Source organism: Clinocottus analis, unplaced genomic scaffold (assembly GCF_023055335.1).
Source record: "Clinocottus analis isolate CAN_PGR_092001 unplaced genomic scaffold, fCliAna1.0.p SCAF_6, whole genome shotgun sequence".
NCBI lineage: Eukaryota > Metazoa > Chordata > Actinopteri > Perciformes > Cottidae > Clinocottus > Clinocottus analis.
In genome coordinates, this window is record NW_027176218.1 from 5,840,782 (window position 1) to 5,865,454 (window position 24,673).

The 24,673-nt window shown below is 43.9% G+C and overlaps 1 protein-coding gene across 3 annotated transcripts in view; it reads right to left on the reverse strand.

Moving 5' to 3' along the window:
• Nucleotides 1–964: 964 nt before the first annotated feature.
• The window catches only part of LOC137803667 (contactin-1a-like), a 58,463-nt gene continuing 34,754 nt past the window's right edge, over nucleotides 965–24,673 (reverse strand). For 2 of the 3 annotated variants that reach the window (XM_068602367.1, XM_068602368.1), the window contains exons 4-24: nucleotides 21,480–21,606; nucleotides 20,531–20,709; nucleotides 20,074–20,169; nucleotides 18,837–19,043; nucleotides 16,655–16,754; nucleotides 15,907–16,088; nucleotides 15,492–15,616; nucleotides 14,771–14,888; nucleotides 14,396–14,543; nucleotides 13,458–13,585; nucleotides 12,568–12,740; nucleotides 11,613–11,736; nucleotides 8,828–8,989; nucleotides 8,381–8,530; nucleotides 7,707–7,777; nucleotides 6,445–6,679; nucleotides 5,268–5,371; nucleotides 4,881–5,070; nucleotides 4,659–4,771; nucleotides 4,379–4,535; nucleotides 965–3,288 (exon numbers count right to left, since the gene is read on the reverse strand). In XM_068602367.1, the coding sequence (XP_068458468.1) occupies nucleotides 3,212–3,288; nucleotides 4,379–4,535; nucleotides 4,659–4,771; nucleotides 4,881–5,070; nucleotides 5,268–5,371; nucleotides 6,445–6,679; nucleotides 7,707–7,777; nucleotides 8,381–8,530; nucleotides 8,828–8,989; nucleotides 11,613–11,736; nucleotides 12,568–12,740; nucleotides 13,458–13,585; nucleotides 14,396–14,543; nucleotides 14,771–14,888; nucleotides 15,492–15,616; nucleotides 15,907–16,088; nucleotides 16,655–16,754; nucleotides 18,837–19,043; nucleotides 20,074–20,169; nucleotides 20,531–20,709; nucleotides 21,480–21,606 (2,966 nt within the window). In that variant the 3' untranslated portion in view covers nucleotides 965–3,211. The remainder of the gene's footprint in view (nucleotides 3,289–4,378; nucleotides 4,536–4,658; nucleotides 4,772–4,880; nucleotides 5,071–5,267; nucleotides 5,372–6,444; nucleotides 6,680–7,706; nucleotides 7,778–8,380; nucleotides 8,531–8,827; nucleotides 8,990–11,612; nucleotides 11,737–12,567; nucleotides 12,741–13,457; nucleotides 13,586–14,395; nucleotides 14,544–14,770; nucleotides 14,889–15,491; nucleotides 15,617–15,906; nucleotides 16,089–16,654; nucleotides 16,755–18,836; nucleotides 19,044–20,073; nucleotides 20,170–20,530; nucleotides 20,710–21,479; nucleotides 21,607–24,673) is intronic. The other variant, XM_068602369.1, reaches the window with a different exon arrangement.

A 24,673-nucleotide genomic window follows, 5' to 3' on the forward strand; every position in this document is an offset into this window, starting at 1 on the left:
TTATACAATACTTTAATCCCAAGGCAGTAAGGACTAAGGACACAAGGGATTAGGTGATGGGTTGTTTTCTTTCCAACAAAGCTTCCTTTTTGCTGACTTTTTTAAAAATTTAAACCCAGCTCAGGAGTGTGAGCACATCTAAGAGTGAAAAGCACCTGAGACTACAAGTTGTCTGACCCCAGTGGAGAATCTGTCTGGATTTGATAACACTTCTTACAATCTTTGACACGTTTGCGTTTTGGTGTGTTTGTTTAAAGTGAAACTGTCGACAGGCCGGTTCTGGAAATATTCTCCCGGGGTGTCTGCAATGCTTTGGTCTAAACGGATGGACTTTCAATGTAGAAATAACATCAGTATTTCAAACTCAATTCAAGATCATGTGACAGGATGAAAAGCTCAAGACGAGAGATTTCTTTTTGGACCTCAACTCTATTGAAGAGCATGTGATATGAACGAAATCTCCCAACCTAAATAGTAGTGAGAGTATTGTCTTTCCATGATTAATATTGCTCGTTAGAGGTTGATTATAATCAGTAAAGAGTTATTTAAAAACTTGGGTTGAATATATTGGTATATTTGGCATCTTTCATTATGCCTCTGTTCCTAATGTGTATATTCTTGTATATTATAGGGATAAAAATGACATCACATTCATGGTTAGTGTAACATGCTGTGTGTTCAAACTTAAAAAATTCAGATTGATTCATAGAAATTAAGAATAGAGAGTTTTGTGTTGCCTTTATATATATCCAACTTTGTACGGAGCCATTATGCTCAACAAATACTTCTTGATAATGACATACAACAATAATCATGTAAATATAATGGATTATTTCTACATTATTGTTTTGCTCCTTCTTCCACCACGGACTGTAAACCCGACTCACACCAGAACCCAGACAGTCAGTGTGCATCTGCTCTCACACTCACAAGTTACTGCAACACGACAGCAAGAAAAAACACCAGAGCACTTTAATAGTTAACTACACTTTTAATGTTTCTTGTCCAGCCAATGAGAGGTTCCAGTTTCATCCCTCACAAGTGCAGCGAAGCACTGAACGTCCAGCAAACCCGCCAAACATGCCGCCACTGCCACCAGTGACGCTATCAAATCCCCACCATTTGGACTGCGGGACCATGTCTGACCTTGAATGAGTGGGATTCCTTTCGTCAGTTTAACATTCTCTCTAAAATCCTCTCTCCGAGACTTCATATGAAATGACCGGCTTAACGTAGCTGAGCAGCTAAAGCACATACAGCTACGCTGTCTCTGACGTAAAGGGATGTCACTCAGGTATGGAATGTGATTCATATGAAGCGGAGAGGTTGACAAGTTGCTATGGTGTTGATTTGTTGCGAAGCAACGTACTTCATCTCCAGTGTCATGCATGTTAGAATGTAGAGCCGCCGCTTCTTCCAAAACGTCAAAGTTCAAGGCATTCATGCATTTGGCAACTCTTTTCTATGATTTGTCGCATGAAGGAAAACTGGGGAAAAGCACTTTGTGGTGGATGTTGATATAGTCACAATGTAGAAGCATGGCCAGCATCAGTCACACAGGATATAACTCGGAGGAATTCAAAACGCAGCATTTGTTCTCTTCCAGTCGAGGGCAATAAACTTTTGAACTGTCCAACTAGAGGTGGAGCATGACATACAAATATGATAATCGTAAACAAACAAAAAAACAACAACAGTTGATAAAGTTTATATATCTCTGATCACATGTTAATAAAAAAAGACAGAAAGAATGCAGTGGAAATAAAGACGTTTTCATGGGCTCCTGCCGCTGACATGGATGGCTTTGCTTATCATCTGTTCATGCCAGATAATGAAAAATGAAATTAGATTACTGTTAGAGGAGCTAGGCAAGTTGTCTCATTAGAAAATATAAAGTAGCCACAGACGATCATACATTGCACGCTTATTGGAGGGCATTAGCGTCGCTACCGTTCACTATAACTGTTAATAGTGACTCTCACACAAAGCCATTAACAAGTGAGATGAGATGAAAATGTTTACACAAAATAAAATGCCAACATTCTTTACAAAGCACCAGCTGGTACCACGGAGGTCCCAATGATACAGTCAAAACAAACAGGTTTTTTTTAAAGGTTTTTTTTTTTGAGATTAGGTTGAGTTCAGCAATAGCCCAGATGTTGCGGCAAAGTCTTGAACATTACACAGTTGTACAAATATTACCAGAGGTGACAAGCACTCAGAATGACTGCTGTCACTCAATGCGTGCTGCCGCTGGAAACATTTTAAACTGCATGTCTGATACGTCGTTCAGTTTACTTCCTGCTTCTATGGTTTGCTTTACATTCAGCTTTGCAAATATGGATCTCAAACCTTATGAATCATTTCAAACCTTTCCTTCCATGTAACAATGTCGACATGCACACAATATGAAAGTGGCGGTTTTTGTAATTAAGCATTGATTGCAGGTCAACCCAATCTATTTTTCGTCAAATACCATCTATAGTATATTAGATAGCAAAACAGTACCAATTATTGGATATAGTATTTCAACGTGACATAACTTGCTCTTTCCTCTACGATGCTTGGTATTAGAAAGCAAGTATGAAAGAATGAGATTTGCTTTGACTGTATCTCTGTAACAAAGGTTGTGCTTCATTTTGAAAAGAAAATATAACTGCAAGTAAAGAAAGACATAAGACGTTTTTATAAACTCATACACTTATCCTTCACAGCTACTTGTTTACTTTTTACTATGGAATGCGCTGGAGGATAGATTTTCCTTGAGTATCACAGATCAAATGAAGCCCACATTTCTGAACAAACAGCTTAATCTACGTAAGAAAGGTCGGCTTCATGATGTAAATAGACTTAACGGATAATCTGAAGTGGAATGTTCACACTTTCAGTCATGATCCATCTTCAAACAAGTTATTGTGAAAGATAAGTGCAGTCATTTATATAAGGCATATTTTAAAAAGTTGACAGAACTCCTTTGACACTCCTCCAAAGAGGCCTTTTGTGGATAAATAAGGGATGTCTTTGTCCATTTCCAATTTTTCCATTTCTGTGTCTATTTCCACAAACATATTCCAGCGGGGAAGAGTTGGAATATGACGTCCCGGGATACGGGATGGAACCAAAAGATTGTGGAAAGAGTTCCAAAGTCCTCAAAGGCGTCAACCACAAAGAGTCTCCTTCACAGGAAGTGAAGACAAAGATGGCGCTACATTCAGAGGTTCAGGCAGAGATGAGCCACCAGGAGCAGGGAGAGTACGCTGAGAGACAGGGCGGACATGACGCCTCCACCTGAGAGACACAGAGATAGAGCCATGTCAGTTTGTCCTTAACATATTCCTGGACTCGCAGTCAAATTTGCGGTTGGTTTGTGGTTTGAGGGAAGAAGCAAAAAAACAAAGTCTCTCGAGTGTCCAGCTCTCATCCATCAAACTAAAGACCGTGTTTGGTGTGTGTGAAGTGTGATATTATACCCCATCTGTGTGGAGATCACCTTAAATGCCCCTCCATTTGTCAATGCCCTGCATTTGAAATCCCCCACGGCTTAAATTCCAAGGTCTGTGAAATCAAGCTGTCAGATGGGTCTGGACTGAGCGATAAGGGGTAAGGAAAACCACGGGAGGGGTTTCCTCTACTCATCAAGATCAATTACAGAGGCTTATGGCCTTCTCCATCCAGTCGGCCTACCTGTCAGTCCATCAGCCAGTGAGGGGCTCGAGTCAGGGGGCTATCAAGGCTTTAGTCATGGATCGTAAGGTTTCCCATCTCAGCCCTCCAATCTAATGTATGAAACCTGGAGTGTCAGCGCTGCTTTCGGCCCATGGGAACCCTTCTAGCTGTGACAAATGATAACCCACCGCCAACTTTGAACCTTGCATAATCTCACCGGCAAATGGCAGGCCAAGAATGAACCGTCACAGTGTGTCACCTCAGCACTGTGGATGTCAAATGTGAACAGATGACTGAAGGCTTTCTATGTGTTTGATCCACTGATGGAACTAAACATGGGTGAAAACAGAATACAGTATTTTTTTTATCTCACTCACTAAATTGGATTTCAGTGTCCAGCTAACAGAAAACACAATTAGTGTAGTATGTGATAGCGCCAGCTGCTTTTCTGTGACCCAACACTTGTAGATTGAGGACACATCTTTACTCAAGAGAAAATACCTTAAACACTGAGTCAAACTCAGGCACCTAAATTGTACCATAATCCTCTTTCTACACGCTCCTTTGTTCAGCATGTCTTTGTATATATGCAGGCTAACAAGGGTTAACAGGAAAAGGCTATAGGATAAAACAATGAGTTTTAATGTCATCAAAATACTACATAAGACTATTCAGAATTGTGAATGAAGTAAACAGTGGCTTCTCGTGTCACCTGTGATGTTGATTTGTGCCACGGCTCCGTCTCCCCCTTCTGAGTGCGCCCGGACCTCCACCACGTAGTTCCCATGTGGGTGCATGGGAAGGTCTATGGACTGCCTGGCGGTTGTGTACAGAGTGCCTGTGGAGTGGCCCTGCTGCCTGTACAGCACCTAGGTACACACACACAGACACACACACACACACACGTCCTTTAGAAGATACGTCAGGTGCCCAACAGCTACTGCTTCACTCCAGAGAGATTATAATCGGTGTCAATGTAGAGCTGTACTCACTTTATAACCTTCTATTGATGCCTCGTTAGCGAGCGGTTTCACCTGTTCCCAGGCAATATTTACTAACTGGCCCTTTAACTTTTTACCAATTATTTTGGGCGCTCGACTTGGAGCTGTTGGAAGACAGAAACAGGGTGATGAGTAACAAGTGCATTAAAACGACTGACGTTGTTGTTATGCGTGCAGACCCCTGGACTAAACTGCTTCAAGAGCACAACATACGGGGCTTCTTGGTGTGGATCGGGTGGTGTTCGCTGGCCGGCCCGTATCCTGCAGAGTTGTAGCCCCGGACCTCGACAAGGTAGTGAGAGTCTGGCTTCATACCCTCCAGCCTGGTGTAGTTCTCACTGCCCGATACCACCACCCTCTGGGCCCCCCCTTCACTGTCTTCATGATTCCTCCAGTACTTCACCTGGGACACAGACGGACAGAGGTGAGATGGCTGGGAAACCAACACCAGCTTGGTGTGCAAACTTTGCTTTTACAGCACTTGCAAGAACGGATTTGAAGCAGGCGGAGAGGGACAATGTCATAAAAAGCAAAGTAAGAGTAAATAAGGTACAAGCTAATTTATAGACTCGTAATAGTAGTATATTTTTTCCCACTGACCTGGTATCCATCTATATTGCTCTGTGAGAGAGGCAGCCACCACACTACGGCGTCCGTGGCAGAGAGCGCTCTGCCGTCGACCCTTCCAGGAGCTTCAGATGGAGCTGAGGAGACACACAGTTTGGTAAATATGTTGCAGAAAGAAAACCAATTTTTAAGGAAGAGTCCGTCAGCGGTCATCGTTATATTGCACACACAAAACGCCCACATTGCATATTTTAGAAGTATGAACATATTTTGCGCTAATGGAGTCTTTACCATGACCATAAACTAACTAGCGTTCCCTGTCTGTTTTTATTGGCCTTAATGATGACATTTTTCTCTCAGTGGTGCTTAAGCATCATTTTAGTGATGCGAATGAATCACTGGAAGGTACGAGGGAAGTGACAGAAATCTCTCTCGGCTCACATTTCCTCACTGGCCACTCTGACGCTTTCCTGTGACTTATGGGGCAGTTTTATACTTTGAGTAGGCTGCCTCTGCCAGGAAACTGTCCTTGGATGTTAAATTGTCGCGCTGGGCCTTGAACCAGCGACACTTCACATACAGTCATTGCATTGCACGAAGAAACAAAACGCACAAAGACAATACTGCAGAACCGGCGCGCAAATGCAAATGTCCACAAACCCTGGAGGCAAAGTGCCTCGGCAGGCCTCGCCGTGAAGTCGTAGACACTCAAACAAACGGCGAGCGTTCCCCAAAGTGGGTTGCCGTGGCGACGGGGCATCTCTGTAACCCATCAGGTCTGGGTTGCCAGTGGTTATCTCAACTGTCTGTCAGTGAAAGTTAATAACTAGGCTAAATGCTTTGCATCCTTCGGCGAATTATCAGCTTTCTGGTTCATGCTACATAGATCATGGTAATCCCCCCGCACGGGAACGACGGAGAGAGGGGAAGATAGGTTCACTTTCAAGGGGTATTAAAATTCCTCACAACTATACATGAGGAGTCCTATTAAATGAGTCCTCCTCCATTGAAAACCCTGCTGGTGATAAGTAGCTGACACTGACAGATTGAAATAGCAGGGTGTTGGCATATTGAAGAACTCCTCATTCTCCGCGTTACGCAGAAAACAGAAGCAGGTTGATCTGTGACATCGTTTTGAGATCAGTTTGCCACATTTTTCCCCCCCTTTTATGCTTCGCCGTTGAGAGCTGTAAATCTTTTGGGTGCTTACCGTCCTGTGCAGAATAAATGACGGCTGTTAGGCTGAAGGGTCCCTCTCCTATGCGGTTGAATGCCTTGACTTTGACTTGGTACTCTGTCAGTGGGGGGATGGAGGAGTCTTTGTGGACGTAGCGCTTGGCCTGGGGGTCGGCGACTGTCACCCTCATCCACTGGGATCCATTGTGCTTTTTGAAGGCCACAATGTAGCCAAAATCAGGCCCGTAGTAGTACTGCGGCTGTACAGGCTGATGACAGAAACATCAAGCATTACTTTAATGTGGCAAATGTTTTGTCCAATACACCCCTCAAGTCTGCGTATCCCATATGTGAGTTAAACATAATCCGGTCAGAGGTCGCACTACGAATATCAAGCATCATTCACACTGTGTGTGCTGTGTACTGGGATTAACAGCAGGATTTGGAGAAAAAAAAAAGGCCAATTCCACTTTTTGATTGTTACACAGTCTTGGGTGAAATGATGCTCAAGAGTTCAGAGTTGTGACACTTTGCTGGCTCGCCTCTGTTGATCTGTCCCAGCGCCTCATTTCCTTTGTTGGCTCTCTGGTTTTATTCTCGTCATCATATTTCCAGTGAGACATGGCTGCACTAGGCACCGCTAACCTATCTCTTAAGCGCAGCGCCTCATCATCAACGGAAAAAGCCAACGCCAAGCAAAAGGCAATTTACTTATGAGAGCTCATTTATCAACGGCTGCAGCGGGGGAAATGAAAGATAATGATTCAGTTCAGGCATTGATTTTTGTTGATGGGAATTGTTTTGTTTGGTATAACGCAAGAGACTATTACATGCTTCAGTCCCTCTGCTCATCTGTTGATGTACTACATTGTTAGTTTTCCAAAGTGACTGGAAACTTATCAATGGCTCACTTTAAAATCATGGACCACTTTTATGTGCGTCGTCCAAAGTATGGCCAATTTTGCCAAAACATTGATTCAAGTCAAACTGAATGCAACTGGAGTGATGAGCGTGTGATGAACCGATTTCTTTGTCTTATTTTTATGTCTGCCCGCGAGCCAGCACCTCACTGTTTTCCCCTCAGCCTTTTATCGTTGATATGATGTCTGTTTTTTTTTTCCATTGTTCTGGCATGTTTTCCTTGTGAAGCAACAGGCCTCCAAAGTTTATTATTGTTCCTGGAAATGTAATACATTCTGACTTAAATTGAGCTCGAGGTGAGATAACGGCGCCGTGTCTCCTCTCTGTGAGCTTTTAACATGCGCCGCCGTGGCCCAGTGGAAGGTCCAGACCTACCGTCCACGTGATGGTCAGTTCTCTGCTCGTTCCTCCACCGCCACCGACGTCCGAGGGCGCCACCACAGGAACTGCAATGAGACAGCAGCAGCAGAACTCTTGAGCCCACATGCTAGGAATCCACACAAACATGGCCAACCCACACAGGCTGTAACCTATCCCTGGCAGCAGTTCTGAAACATCCTCCCTCTGCAAATACAATATCGATGTCTTTGACCTGGGCCAAATGCAACACCGTACGGTCAATGCGGGAATCTTGCCACGAAAGAAGGCAAAGGTTTTCTTGTTTTGTCTTAAGTCTGGTAGCTCACTCTCAAATGAAGGCTATTTGTTTAAGAGAGGTCACTGTAGGCCTGTGATTTCTATTTTATAATTGAATTTGTAGTATACAGTTTCAGCAAAAGGGCTCATTTGTAGAGGTTTGTGTGGTGAGTTTGGCAGCATGCTTCTACTGTAGGAAGTTCAGATTGATGGGATTTCTGCTGACTCATTTCTACAGCGATACTTAACATAAGTAAACAGCGCTATAATTGAATGATGAAGAATAAATATCAGAATGGAAAGCTGGACTGTAGGACCACATTTCCATGACAGTTTAAGTTACTCTGCATCTTCATACTGTCGGTTATACTGTATGCACCAAATGTCAGCCCGACGTCAGACTACGGTCTTACATGCTTCCAGGGTTTTGTCTTTCGGTGACGGGCTGCTTGGCTCTCCTTTCCCCAGAGTGCTGGTGGCAATCACTCTGAACTCATATTCGATCCAGGGGAACAAATCCACCACTGTGGCCATCTCTGCATTCCCCTCCACATCCGCGGGATCTGGAGCGAAAAGCACAGATTTCCTTTTACAATGCCAAAATGTCAGGGGTTCACAGCGCCGTATAGTATAAGTTGTGCTTTCCCTCTATTTAAAAAAAAAGAAGAGGAATACATTCCTCCATTTCAAAGCCTTGATGCGTGACGTAATTCTATTTTCACCAGCCTTAAGAGACATTGACCACCATGTAGGCCTACAATATAACTATGTGGCATGACCCACATTATTATAACACTGGGGCCAGCGCAGCATTAAGGTAGCGGTGTTTATTTGACCAGCTAGTGTGCCGAAGCTCTCACATGTCGTGGCGTTCTTCCAGACATCCTTTGAGAAGGAGTCCCTGTACTGGATGCTATATTTGGAGATGGGGTTGTGGTTGTCTGCTCCACGGCTCCACTGCAATGTTACATTCGTGTCAGTTTTGTTCACCAATCGCACCCCACCTGGAGCACCGGGGGGACCTGGGGTAGAGACGAGAGTAAGAGACAAGTTATTCGTGTTTTTTGATGAGGAATGAATACAAGAGGGGCTAAACAGTTGTGTTGTGAACCGTTTTGTCCCTCAGGAAGAGAAGGAACTCCTTTAAAATTGCAGACAGACAGAAAGTGGATACACCGTTTCTGAAAGAGCTTTATCTTTATTCAGGACCATGAGGAAATTATTGGAAAAAGTCATGAGCCGTGAAACAACGTAATACTTCAACACCAATCTCCTCTGTTTGACGTACATGAAACCCAGCACATCAAAGCTTTTCCGTTTTCTCTTTTTTGATCTCTTCTTTAACAGACACCGGCAAAGACTGGTGTGGATTACAGCATTAGAGCCCATTAACATACATGAACTAAAGGTTAAAGCACAAGCTTCTGATTCCAGAGCTTCTCTTGGTCCTCCCGCTCTCCTCGAGTCTTCCTTTGGAACATACAAATGGCCAAATTGAAAACCCAGACTGTGTTAAGGTTAGCCGCCCAACCCACAGCCTCAGAAATCAGCCAGGATCGACTTTTTCCAAGTTATGAATATGAGCCGAGACAAGTAAGGCGATTAGACATAGCTGGACAGCCTTTAAGCTTCCCCTCTCCTCGACAATTCAGGAGAGAAAGTAGCTTTTGTACAATTCCCTGTAAGGGATGACATATTGAGATCAATAAATATAAGTTCTCCATGTCTGTACAACACTGTGTCACATGGATGCTTCGCACAACGTGTTGAAACTGAACTGACATCCTTCTCTCCCGAGCACCGAATTTAATAAAAGCTTTGAATAGATTACCAGACAATTACATTAACGCAGCCACATTTCAACGCTGTTCCCGGCAAGGCCGTAACATTACGCTACAATAACACACACACCCGCCGTATGAAAACAGCTCCTCTCCCTATCTCAAATCCCCACTAATAACAAGCTACAGGTGCAGAACTGTGGTTTTAGCTCGGACAATCTCCCGAAGCGGATCTGCTTCCGCATCTGCCGTGATAAATGGTCGTCTTTCATCCGTGGCTCTCTGCAACCCAGCCTGCTGGCATTTGGCACTCCATTAGGAGCGGCCCAGGGCCTGTGTTTTGGTCCCGCTCTGGGAAACGTTACAGTCAGCCGCCGCGCTTTCACCTGGCCATCTGTCAACACCTGCTCAGAGAGCAGCAGCGGTGGCAGCACACCCAGGGCACAACAGGGATCACTGGCAACCAGATCACTGCGAGAGCTCTTGAGTCCCTATCTGAAGGGATCCTTTGTCCACCGACACTGGGCCCGCTTCGAGAGCCGAGGGGAGGCTGTAAGGCGAGCTCTCGCTCATCGGGAAAACGGGGGGGGGGAAAACGAGCCGATGAATCATCCGGGAGGTGAAATACAATGAATGACAGACGGCGCACTGCGGAAGAGCGGCGGCATTCGTTTTTTGGGCGTGTTGATATCGGTATGTGGCTGGAAGAACAAGTGCTGAAATCAGCAGCTCTCCGTATCAAAATATTGTGGCGAAGGACAGAAATCTATCATGTCCTACACACGTCAGTCATCAAATACGTATTACACAACTCACAACCATGAACATGCTTGTTGCTGTAACGTCAACAGCTCTCACGCTACTCGACAAAAGGTGTTCCTTTATTCTGTTATAATGAAGACAAGTGGAGGCCGACGCTTTATGCATAACACTTCATAATAATGCAGAAACAATGCTTGCTCCATGCAGGTCAGTCTGCAACTGTTTCTAATTAATCAACTACAGCTACAGCTTACATTAGGAGTTCATCAAATTTACTACATTTCTGTACTTTTTCTGGCCGGACACAGAGTTTTTGGATAAATAGCGCCTCCTCTCTTGCTGTCTGTCGTTGCCTGGAGTCTCGGGGTCAACAGATTATCCGGCAAAATCGTCTCCGGTCTGGTTACTCTGAACAAGATTAACTTCTCTGGATGTGGTACTTGTGTTATCTCTCTCCGTCTCTTCTCTCTTTTTTTTCCACAGGGTTTGACAACAAGGAGTCAGGGGAAAATTTTAATGAGTAGTTTAGAAATATGTGCCTGATGAACCGTGAAATTCTTTTGTCTTGTGTTCAGTTTAATAAGCTCGATGGGACTAACGCCCCCCCCCCCCCCACCCCGCCCTCCTCTGAAAACCTCACTTCAAATCCTAAATATTTCTCTCCAACATTACACGTTCACAAATATCAACCATAACGTTTGAAGAAAACAAAACATCTTAATACTTATAAGTTATAAGGAATTTAACACGAACAAACCGCTTCATCCGGCCTGAGTGTGGGCAGATGTGAACGACCACAGTTAGAAGAAACACAAAATACAGAAATCTGTCAAGTAAAATAACCAAGACTGCTTTTGCATGATATCCTCCAAGTTTATCTCAAATCATTGTTTTCATTTTAGAATCTCTTTTTTAAATGCTGCATTGCATTCGTCCGATCTCCTCTGTGTGAAGAGGTTTCTTTCTTTGTATAGTTGAAGCATTTAAAGTAATTGTACCGTTTTGACAGAGAATAATGTGTCCATGTCGGATGTCTTCAGAGTCTTTGAGACATTTTTTACTCATATGTAGATGTGTAACTGTGCCACTCGTCGTGACTCACCCCTGACGACCAGGAGGGCGGTGGCGGTAACGTTGTCAATGGGGGTCTGTGCGGTGCAGGTATAGTGACCAGCATGTCTCAGCTGGAGGTTCTTGATCAGTAGCTCGCCGTTCGAGCTTCCATTCTGCAATAAACAACACAACAGTTAATTGAGGAGAAAGCAAAACTTCATAGATAATGAGGCAAAGCCTTCCTATTGTGTTCTTGTCACAGCAACATTATAACGTTATAGTTTTCCCCTTTGCCTGAAACTTATCTTGAAATATGGAGAAGGAGATATGATATGAAACACCAATGTAATTCGTCAAGAGCAGAAGGACTGAGTTATCCAACTCAACATCCCGTTGGGTGAACTGGACGTGGGCTCCAGCTCAAGGGCTTCACTTCTGTTCCTATGAAGAAATGTCAGCCTCCACACAGCGTTTGCACTCTCTAATCTTCGTGACTGCATTGTTGAACTCGCGGTTTGAGACTCAAAGATGCTTTGCTAATACCACACAAACTGTATTAAGTGGAACCGGACCACATTTATACGAGGGGAAAATCCTCCTTGTGTACAAAAAATGTGGGATCATCAATCACAATCATAATGCTGTTTGCCTAGTGGGCAGAGTGGCAAATGAGAAATGCTAACCGCTAACTGATGGTTAGAGCTGCACGAAAAGAGAGAGTAGGTCATGTCAACAATAATGGATGTTAGCGGAAATTGCTATTAAAATGATATACAATGCACTATTCCACTCAGAGAAGGAATGAGAACTGGATTTTAGAGTCATATCCATTTAAAGCAGGCTGTACTTTTCCATTTTAGGTATTCCAATAAAAATACGACAGACATCAACCCGACCTGAAATGAAATGATTTGACTGGATGAACTCCAGACGAGAGCTGATATTACAATTGTGTATGTATCATTTCCATTTAAAATACTTCATGCACCAACATGCTGTCTCACCAGGGTGCGTTCATAATGGTGACTCTCCTTGTGTAGGTCAATGACCCGGCCATCCAGGGACCAGATGAAGGTGATGTCCAGGGAGGGGTCATGTGACGCGGCGCACTGCATCCTGGTGTTCTCCCCCACTTTAAGGTCAGCGTTGGACGGTGCCAAGGTGATCTTTGTGGAGTCTGAGGAGAACCACGGGAGGAACGAGGGAATCAGTGACGACGAGAAAGAGATCAGCCGCTGAAGCGTCATTTGGTTTATTTCAAATGTGATGATTCGGATGAAAATATCAGGTAAATGACTTAAATGGAAAAAAAAGGGGATTTTGAGCAGTCACATAGTAGACAGGTCTGTTGTAAAGTATGTGGCGTTGAGATGAAATAGCTAGAATATTTCAATGTGCACAAATGTCCAGAAGAGGGCAGAAAAGAGCTTCACATCAAGAATCACATGAGCCCAACTGTAAAAACAGTTTGACAGCTGAGATTTCATGTTTGAAGGAAAGAAATCACAAGCAAAACAAAACTCATATCAATGTTATTATTCGCTATTCAATCAAACTATCTCAACAGGTTCATAACTCAAGTCGTCTCCTCGTTCCTCATTGAGCGGTGCGTCCCGCCACATCGGATCTAAAGCAATCCCGTCTCGCCTTCTGTCCTTGGGGAAAGACTGAATATACACCAGTAGCCCGCATGCCGTCACTCTGCTCACAGGGGTAATAATTCACCAGCCGACATTTGGAGGTCGGAACGATTTAATAGTGGGACTGAGAGTGACATAAATGATCGGCAGCGAAGGCTGACATCAGTCAAAGCAACACCAGCTGTCCTGGATTAAAAAAAAAAGAGGTTTAAAGACAGTTATAATTGAAGCATTGTTCATTAGCTGGAACTTGCCTGTAACCAACAGGGAGCCCGTGCTGTTGGCCTTGCCCCGGTCATTCTCGGCGAAGCAGGTGTAGCTGCCTTTATCTGCTGGCGTCACGTTGAGAATCTCCAGGCTTCCATCCTCCCAGATGAACATCCTAAAGAGACACCAGAATGAATTCTTTCCGCACTGACAAGAAAGAGCGATGCCGTACTAAACATTCAGCACGATACGAAGGTCAAAAGTCCTGCGTATGTTATTTCACAGATATGGAGATGATGAAAAATGTCGAAAGTACTCTGAATGCTCGCCGGTTCCCTACAGGGATACGTCAACTTGAAACTATTCGGTAAAACGCAGCGGTAAATTGCACGAAAAAGCGAGGCGATGACGTTGAAGTCACTTTCATCTGCATGTTTCATATTCATGCGCGAGCATCGTGCCAGACGCCCATCACTACTCGTCACCACGACAGCCTCCATCCACATCGTTATGAAGCATACGCTGCATAGTGATTTGCCCGCCGCTCCTCCTCTACGTGAGTCCCCACTGTGGAGGGGGTTGTTGGCTGAGGGGGGGGGAAGGGTTGGGTGGCTTAGAGCGCTAAGATTAGGCTGGTTTTGTCAGTGAGGAGCACATGACTGAAGGTTTACACACCCAGGCTGTCCACGCCGACGAGCTCGAGAAGGAGTTTCATGGCAACCACCAGAGCAGTGCACAGCAATCACTGGCAATCAACAAACAGCAATCACTGACAAACAATACAACGAAAGACGTTCTGGCGCAAAGTAAATCGAGGACATCGAGAGCTTATTTAGATCCCCAAAGTCACTAAGCTGTTTGTGTGGAGCCCCCTCGAGAGGGGTGAGACGTCACATTCTCAGTTACTCGTCCTTGTGTTCATATGATCCACATCCTGATGCGTCTGATGAATGTTTGCATGGTTTTTGTGCGACTCACTGCTCACCTGCTGGAGTTGTGGAGCAGCTCGGTGTCTTTGCTCCAGGAGAACTCGGGCCTCGGAGCCGCTTTGGGTCGACATTCGATCACCACCCGGCCGTTCTTCGCCGCCATGACTCTCTTCACAGGGTTGTGTTCGAACGTGGGAGCACAGGCTGAGGAGGGACACTTTGGATTATTCATCGCCAACTTCTTGGAATATGCATTGAATGCAGAAAGGCAGAAATGCACAGTCCGTTTTACATGAATAAAAATGTGTCAGATACTGATCTACTAGGTGATAGTTTTTTTTTTTTGTCTCAAATCTGACGCTGCACTAATGAGCTCCAATTAGTCAGATATGTGACCTTTAAATCTCTGATGCAGCCAAAGTGTGCCTCACCATACACGCGCAGTTCTGCCGCGGCATATATGAGTCCGTGGTGATTCTCTGCGATGCATTGGTACATCCCTGAATCGTCGAACGTCAAGCTGCTGAACCTCATCTCTTTATGGTGAGACTGTGGGAAAATAACAAGAGCGTGAAGTTAAAATGTCATCCTTCTACATTTCATCACATTCATACGGTTTAAATTCTATTGGTAAGCAAATTATTAAAATCCTTGTTGAATCCACAGACGGATTGGAAGATAATTACTATATTTGACTGGGAGAGGATTTCATTAATGCATAATGATGAATCCAGCCACATATATATATATATATATATATATATATATATATATATATATATATATATATATATATATATATATATATCAAACAACTTCCCACACTCTGCCGCCACTAATTGTTACTCTCCTGGGTATTTTTCAGGCCTGATGACAGGTGTTTCGATGCAGGGTTACACAACCCATGCGGGCTCACACTCAATATACCAACAGGTACTTTCTCCTGATATGATGTGTACCCACAGTGCCAGCTTCCTGTCACCGCTGTGCTACTGGAACAATCCTGGGACGCACACTGTGCACCTCATGGAGATGCTGAGGCTATGGGGGCGGTGGGCTCTGCTTGAATAACAGCTATAGCTAAATTAAGGTTCATGAGACAAGACTTATATATATATATATATATAGATATATTATTTGTTAGAATTTTACCAGTTGTCCATTTTTCAGCCAGCGGATGCGTGGTTCAGGTTTGCCGCTGGCTACGCAGGACATAGTGTAGTCCCTGCCGAGGTCCTTCTCTGTGCTGCTGATGTGCTCCACCCACTCAGGAAAAGCTGCAAATTAGCAAAATCAGAGTGGTACAGTGTTCGAAAAAGGTTTTAAGCAAACTATAAAAAAAAAAAAAGCCGTCCAATAATATGTGATATGATACTTGAGGCATAACAGTAGGTGTTAAATCTAAAAAAAAAAAAAAAACCTGAGAAAGTATACTACTGCTGGTATATTTACCCCACGCAACAGAAATAGCTGATGAAGGATAGGACTTACATTCGATGAATGATGTATTCCCCGCTATTTAGTTGTGAAAGAAGAAGGCTGACATGACACACAACACACTTCTTACCTTCCACAGACACGCGTGCGGCGTGGTAGTCTTTCCCTCTGGAGTTCACCGCCTCACACTGAAAGCTGCCCGCGTCTTCAAACTGCACGTTGTACAGGTGCAGGTGAGCGCCCGCCATCCGCACCTCGTGATTAGGGGGGAGCTGTCCGTCTAACTTTTTCCAGCGGATCTCGGGGACGGGACTGGTAAGGGCAGAGAGAGAGAGAGAGAGAGAGAGAGAGAGAGAGAGAGAGAGAGAGAGAGAGAGAGAGAGAGTGAGTGAGAGAGAGAATACTCAAGGCAGGCAGGATTTAGCTTGTAATGCATCACTGCACTCAAGTCATCATCGATCTGAAACGTGCTCTATGAATGATTTAGCTCTTAGGATAGGCGGTGAATCTCAGGCGATCTGAGCTACAGTAAACAACATTTTACTGTGCATGAAGGGGGAACTAATATGGTGTTTTGAGAGATTGATACATCATTCCGACCATTTCAAATTCTGTATTTTTGTTTTTGAATATACATATATGTCTTGATGCGCTGCATCCTTTCAATTAACTTATTTAATGAGTAACCTGTCCTCATTTCATTCCTAATTGAGCATTGCAAAACATCCATAATGTATTCTATCTTCATTTAAATTCTCCTTTGAGATGCATTTCATAACAAGATACGACTCACTGGGTGAAGCCAGACTTCCATGAAACCTTCCAGTCCAAACGGTGCACATGTCAAACACAGGCAAGCAAGGATCGCTCGCACTTACTTCCCCAGAGCGAAGCATTCCAACGTGATATTCTGCCCCACCAGAGCGGTGGTATCTGGGAACTTGACTTTGAGGTCAGCAGGGTATTTCCTGATGGGGCCTGAAAGGAAGAAGAACAGAATCATGACTCAGGTGACAAAATCATTTCTAGCAGCGAAGCCTGGAACAAACAGAGGTCCCAGATGATTTTGAGATGATTTTTAGCCGTTGTTTGATTCAAGCTTTCTTTTAAAAAGCCTCGTCTGTCATTACTTCCGTGGGTCAAATTAAACAAAAGCTACTTCTTTGTAAATGTTCTTTACTCAGATGTCCTACTAAAGCACACACACACACACAAAAAGCACTCCATAACAAGGCTTTTTAGGTCAGCAACACAATGGCTTTTTCTTTTACAATATTTGGGTTATGACGTTTACATGGAACATGAGAGACTAATTTATTTGCCAGTTTATACTCCCTGTATTCATGTTTTTACAGGGAGTTGAAGTGGCTCATTTCAACCGGGGTTGTCTCTTGCAGCCTACGGCAGAGGAGTTTGTAATTTTAGAAGGAAACCTGTAAACTTGATTTCAACTCGGTGTTGTCAGGAAAAAAGATTTTTGTGCTTGTATCCAGCTGTGCCTTTGATTTCTCAAGAGCTCAGACTCTCTGTCAAGTCTGTGCTAACACATTTACCTCAGCAGGTGAGAATAAAGACACAGTGAAGTTCATATACAGCGCCGGAGCATTTACCGGTCTGATGGTTTGAATTGTTGTCATCAGCAGTAATACAGACAGTGGGATACAAGTGCAACACGACAATCGATCCGTTCCGGTGTCATTTAACACTTTTATTTCTAGATCATCGTTTTTTGTTAAGGACAAACGACAGGTAATGAACCACCTGGTGTTAACATGCTGAAGTATCCAGGTTTATATCTGCTTTTCTAATCTGCTGAAACCAGATTATGGTGTTTACATGCTGAACACGTGGACCAGGAGGGTAAGAGCAGATTTAGATGGTTAAGAGTGCTTTTTTTCCTCTGAACAGAAAGTAAGTATAAAGCATAAAAGCAATTTGGGAGAATCATTGCTGGACGAGGCCCAGTCTAAAAAGCTCTGACAAAATGCAAAGCTCGGTACTCCCTCCCAAACGCAAACTAGTTAGAGTTAAATACAGGACACGACTTACCCAGAAGGCATCTCATAATAATACACATACGCACGAGGGAGCCCAAACAAATGGTCGGGATCGCTTTGATCCTGACCTCTTCGGTGGGACGCAGCCTTTTATTCTGTGTTCAGCAACTTTAGTACTTTTCAAATCTGCCACAAGTGAAGCAGGCAAAAAATACATGGCCATGAAAGTCAGAATCACTGAGGGCCACTGAGGAAAATATTGAAATTGTGGTCTAGTTTTTTGTTTGTACCTCCTATACACACACACACACACACACACACACACACGGAGCATTAATAACTACTCCTTTTGTACACTAGTTTGTGATCTCTATCTATGGTGCTGCTCATGTTCCAGGTATTTTTAATATCTCATATCATGCCGGCTCCGTCTCGTACCAAGTTTGTGTGTGTCAGTTTACCTCGGGGCTAATTTGTTCCTATAAATCTAATTTAAAGAGCCAACAACAGTGGCATGACCTTATCACATTTAAAACAAGCACTGTTGTGATTAAACATGATGCTGCAGCAGGGACGTGAGAGACAGATAAAAATCAATGAGCTACGTTGCTGCAGCCGGGCAGAGTCACTTCCTATCTTGGAGCTTATTTTTGAAACTCTGCTTTATACTCACACCTCAAAAAGTCTGGGTGCCTTTTCTTACAAAACCTTCTTAAATATTTCTGGCTATTATAGAGACACATATTTTATCTCTAGGTTGTATTTCAATATTGTATATGAAGCTTAAGTGCATTATAAACATCAAACATATGTTTTGTAGTGCATTCTAAAGTAAGTGGCATTCATTTTAGGTAATTGCAGTGCATTGCATGTTATTGTGGTATCACACCGTAATCAATCTACAGGACAATTAAACCAACCCATAATTTGACCTTGGCTTTTATGCAGGGGTTTGAAAAAAACAGGAATCCCAAAAGAGCTTCAAATCAATCATAATTTAAAGAAATGTCAGAAATATGCAGCGACAACCAAACTGGTTAAGTACAGAAAGTGAGGTACTGACGTTCAGCCAGAGGTACGAGGGGGATGTAGTTGGAGAAAACGCTCTTGGAAATGGACGGGCTGGACGCGATGCAGGAGTAGTTGCCGCTGTCGGAGGAGTCCACCTTGGAGATATAGAGGTTGCCCGTTATCTGGGAGACAAAACGCCTCTTGTCCAGTGGGATGAAGGTGGGGAATTCATTGAGGATCCATCGGAATGACAGCTCATCTGCACAGGAAGAGAAAGGACAAAATGGCACCCGTCAATCAAGACTTTGGACAGACTCACAGCAAAAGCTTCGGAAAGAGCCGAGGGGATTGGATGTGAATACAGGCTCACTTTGAATAATGTGAAAACATGCAAATAAAAATAGCACAATTGGTTAGTGCTGCAGGGGGATTTATTATTCAAGCGTCTATTGACCTTTCCGATGAAATCTTATAATTCTTTTAGCTGAGAGGCATAATAGAGGAACACTGTGAGCACATTGGCTTGTTGAGGTAATTCTGATGCTGTGGAGAGAGAGTTATTAACAATGCTTTCAGACTGCTCTGTCAGATTTACATAAGCATGAATATGGAAAATATGTGTACAGCTATTTGGGTTGATGGTTATGGCTACATTAACGACAATGCTACTAAAAAGCTGAAACGATTAGGCTACAAGCAGACAAATAGAAGAAGGGGAAATAAACAACAACCCTTGTAATGACATTTGAGCTTGAACTAGATTTGAAAACATGTTAAATTATTTCCCTTTTACATCCGTAGGGGAGTGGAACCAGCATGGGGAAGGCTGCAAACTGAGGAGGAAAAAAAAAGCTTCAAACTCATAATGAGACAGTGACAAAGGCGGTGATGTCATTCTTTTTATACCTTAGAGGACATTGAGAAGGGCAATTCAATTCCAAGTCAACGGGGGACAAAATATCTTTAGTTCATTTCATATAATCGGTTCATCGCCCACGTGCATAAAAAAAAAAAACCTCACTTTTCTGATGACACACTTTCGTTTAAACGTACGGGAAATGTACACTCTTCAGTCCGGCTGACCGGCATGGCCATGGACGGCAGCAGCAATCAGTGAACCCACTCAGTCAAGCACAGAGAGGCTACCACTCATAGCAGGGAACAGGGCTAACTACTGTGCCAACGTCCATCCACCCACTCCAATCAATCAGACGCTACGGCGACATGATGATGGAGGGCAAGCGCAGACATGTAGAAACCCTTCAGCACTCAGCTGTCACATGCTGTACCTGGATAATGTGGTGGGGGAGCGCAGAGCAGCACCGCCCCCTGTCCCTCTTTGACGTACACCGACTCCCTCTCCTCCGACGAGAAAAGGTCGAGGTCTGCGAGAGGCAGGGACAGAAATCAATTGTAAGACTCACTCAAGGGCTACTACTGTCATACTTTCCTATTTGAGCATCTTATAACTTCATTTCTATAAAAAATAACACTCAGGATGCATGAAGTTCACCTGCTTTTGTAGTTCACACACACAAATACATTAGACATGCTGGCATCATGAAGTTAGACCATTCAATAATTGTACTTTCCACACCACTTATGATTTGTCCCAGCTGCCCTTGCATTTTCACTACACTTCATATGCATGAAAGAATAGCTTCATAGCAGTTCTCTCTTAGATTTGTACGGTACCGGACTGGACATCATGGAGGCCCATATGAGGTTCACATCTGGCCTACTTACATCCAAACTGGACTGAGGCTTCTCGGCTGATGACTGTGCCATGAATGTTGGTAGCCAAGCAGAAGTACTGTCCGACATGCTTGGTTTTAGTGGGGCTGCTGATGACCAAGTTGCCTCCTACTAAACTGTAGTGGTCGCCTTGTGTTTTCAAGTCAATTTCCACGTTGTCTATCTTCCACCTGCACGGAAATACAAAATAGAGTGAATAGAGTTGTGAAAGCGTGCTGTACAGGATGTTATGGGAGTATCGACATGTGGCCTCTCAAAGCAGGTCAAAAGCTGAACAGTCTGCATCACAGTAGCTCTTTATTGCTATCGTCTGCCCACACTGTAAGAATTAAACAAGATTTTTTTCTGTTTGATATAAAGAATACGTTTCATGTTTTGAAAAGGATAACAGACTGTACTGTAGATGAGTCCTCTTAAACACTTTCTACCAGCTGTGGTCAAAGCTAATTCCTTCCCCTCTGACATCTCATACTGGGCTCTCTGACAGTGAGCAGATTTGGAGGATGCCAAGCAATATCATTTACATACATTTACATCTAAATTGAAATGAATCATGCGAAGCGCTTTAAATTTTGAGTTGCAAAATTAGGTTGAGCCATGTTGGCAGTGTTCTTAGTGCTGCTGCTGCTGCAGGATCAACATCCTGTTTGTTATTCATTTGTTTCCGACGTGTCATATTTTGGCATTTGAACTAAAACAGAGTGAGTTGCGCCGGTTGTTTGAACACCGACACAGCCATTTCAGGACAATGTATCGCACAATCACGCACTGCTGGATGGTCACGCACACATAATAAACCTTCGAGGCACACCGGGGTTAAGATCAACATCTGTGTGACCTTGCCATTTACAGACGGATCCTAAAACAGTCCGAATTGACGAGCGATGGGAGGCACACAGCGGGTAGTAATGAGACTGGGTTTATGGGGAGCATATGTTACTTGTATGTGGCAGGTGGATTGGCTCGAGCCCGGCAGCTCATGGTGATTTTTGCCTCGGGCGACTCCTCGGGGTAGATGGTATCCACCGGCTGCTCCTCAAACACTGGCCCGTAACCTGTGGCGTCTTCTGCCGACAACAAACAAACGAGACCCGGTTAAATAACAAGCTGGGTCAGACTCACAAACAGGAAACATCAAGGTGTTAGAGCTCAGCGTCTGTCTGGCACGTCTAGGGCAGCTCTGTCAAAAACGAGACAGCGGGGTTCAGATGCAAGACACCAAAAAAAACAAAAACATATTGACTGGTCTGTGAGATCGGCCCTGTAAGATATTTCCGCCTGGTTTGAGGTTTTCACACATGCCTCTTTGGCTCAGTGGCTAGTCCCAGAGAAATTTTGGTTCTGGCTGAAACTAATCGTATCCTTGATTTCTCTCTTTGAAGCGTGATGCACAGTAATAAGCCTCTGCGTCATCCCGAATCACAACATCACACTAATTATGACAGAGCTGTGCTCACGTAGGTGCCACACCACAGCGGAAACATTCATCTGTTGCCATCGCATATGATATTGTTGCACGCTAATACAAATCCTGGAACTGAGAAATGCTATCTTGACTTAGCATAATCCAAAACCCTTTCATACTGCATGTGTCATCCTCCGTGCAGTTGCACGGGCCAATTCAGCGAGAAGAACCTCCTTGATGAAAATGCCTTTCTTGGTTCAATCTTCCTTTTACACCACCGACACACACGTACAATTAGCCCCAATTACTCATTAGAACAGACAGACATCACAAGCGGAGGCATGAATAACTCATAAACACAATGCCAGGCTATGAATAAGCAATGAGGCGAAATGTTCCCAAACGCTGATTATTCTCTCAGATCAAGAGTGTATGTAGGTGACTGCAGGAATACAAATGTGAAGCGCGCGTGAGTGTGTGCACGCACACGCGTGTTATTCCCCCTGCGTCACCGATTTCTAAGAGAGCACAGCTGACACCTCAATGGGGAGACGCGCGTCCTTTCAGACGGTAATATCCTGCTTCTGCTCGATCCCTTCAACCAGGCCAGCACGAGCGCTTGGGATTCACTACCTTTTGAAAATGTCCTATTGAGTGACGGTAAGCATTCTTTAGAAGTCTGAAGAAAAGAGCATTTTCACTACAGTCACTCCGACGAAAACAGCACGATGTGTTTGTGCAGAAAAAAACCAGAAAATATAGCAATAATCATATACATTTTAGCAGTCAAACGTGTGAGTGCTTGACATTGAGGTAGGTGCAGTAATCTCCAATACGATGTGGTGAACCGGAGGAATATGTGTCGGAGCGAAAGGAATTAAAAATCGTATAATCCTAACCAGTATGAAAACCGACTTGAAACCACACTGGCAAGTCAGCAGCGCCGTTCTTGCACCAGGACGGCCAACCAGGAGGCAGCAATTAAGACGTTGGGAGACAGGATCCACTCCCACACACACACACACACACACACACACACACACACACACACACACACACACTCCAGCAGCTAACGGTGTGTGGGTGCTTGACATTGATGCAAATCCCAAGGACTCTGAATTATATTGCTGGCTGAGAGAGAAAGAATTACACATAATATTAATGGGACATTCTGAGGCTGATGGAAGGCAAATAAAGTGGGGAAAATGTGTTCTGAAAACAAGAGAGAAAGAATAAAGGAGTGGAGAAAAAGAAACAAATAGACGGACTCAAAGTACCAGGGAAGAGTAGGGGAAAGGGAATATACTACAGTGGTGACCTTATTCCACTGTTATGCACTTATGATTGCTCTGCATGAGTGTCAGCTAAATGCTTTGCATGTAAATATGAAATATAAATGTGGGATGGGGTGGAGGATGGGAGCCACGAAGGCTCTGCGGCAGTGCTGAAATAGTTGGAGTGAAAATCGGAGCGATGAGCACTGGTGCCGCTCCTCTCCTTTCCCTGTAATGTGGGTTGTGACAGATGGTGAAGGGGAGTGTTGAGGCAGGCCACATAAGGCCCCGTGCCTGGAGACACACGGGACACTTACATTCTCTCTGCCTCCGTCTCTAACTCTCTCTGGCTTCCCTGTGTCCTCACTCCCTCTCTCTCTAACCTATATCCTTCTGTCACGCTTTGCTCCGCTTTCTTTACCTTTCCTAGAAGTCTACTTCCATTGAAAAGGTCACTCAACTTCCTCGTCCATGGCCTCAGGGAGGGTGGTGTCGGCCCGCAATGATTGGACGGGTCGCCATGAAATTTGGCGTAGGCGTTTGTGGTCCAGAGAATGGACGACTGGACTGGTGATCCTCGAGTCTAGTGACGTCATGATGTTGGCGTTTTTGTTTTTGAGTGGAAAGTATCAGCTCCTGGATGGATTTTATCAATATTTTGGGCAGATATTCACAATGCCTAAAAGGATAAACCCTAGTGGACGTTGAATGGGTTGACACAAGAATTAGTACAGACATCCATGTTTCCCTCATGGAGGAACTGTTTTTACTTCGGTGAATGAATTCCAACTGGCATCATCATAAGGTTACATTCTCGTTATGACCGACCCTGGAGTATGGCAAAACACCTCAAAAACTAAAATATTCACATCAGCCTTAACCCTATCCTACATTTAGAGCTTATTAGAAGATGATAGCGCGCCAGCACGAAAAAGAAAAAATGCTAAAAGATGCTTGGTTTTTGAGATTCTCTTATTCGCTGCATAAAAACACTTTTCTTTTTTGAATGACCCTGAATCGCCCCGTTTAACAAGCAAGTAATTGTCTACACACACACACACACACACACACACACACACACTCGCTCAGGATACACAACATCTGTACAAACAGAGGAAGATACACATCACTCTGCGCCTGCGTCTTCGGGGCTAACTGTAAGTATTCTTCCGCTGGACAGATTTCATTATAAAACTCTTATTCAACTGAAGAGCAAGTAAGTTTTGACTCTTATTTGAATGAGATGTACCGATGAGGCTGTTTTTTTTAGGAGCCTGCTAGCTTGCCTAGCATCGGTTCTTAAATGAGATATCAATTATTCACTGAAGTTTCAGGTATGTCGACTTGAAACGGTATCGGACGCAATAACATAAAACAGCAGCAATCTGTCGACTTTGTTTAATTATTTTCTTGTTTTATGTCCTCCGTCAACAAAAGTACAGCTGTCTCATGGGT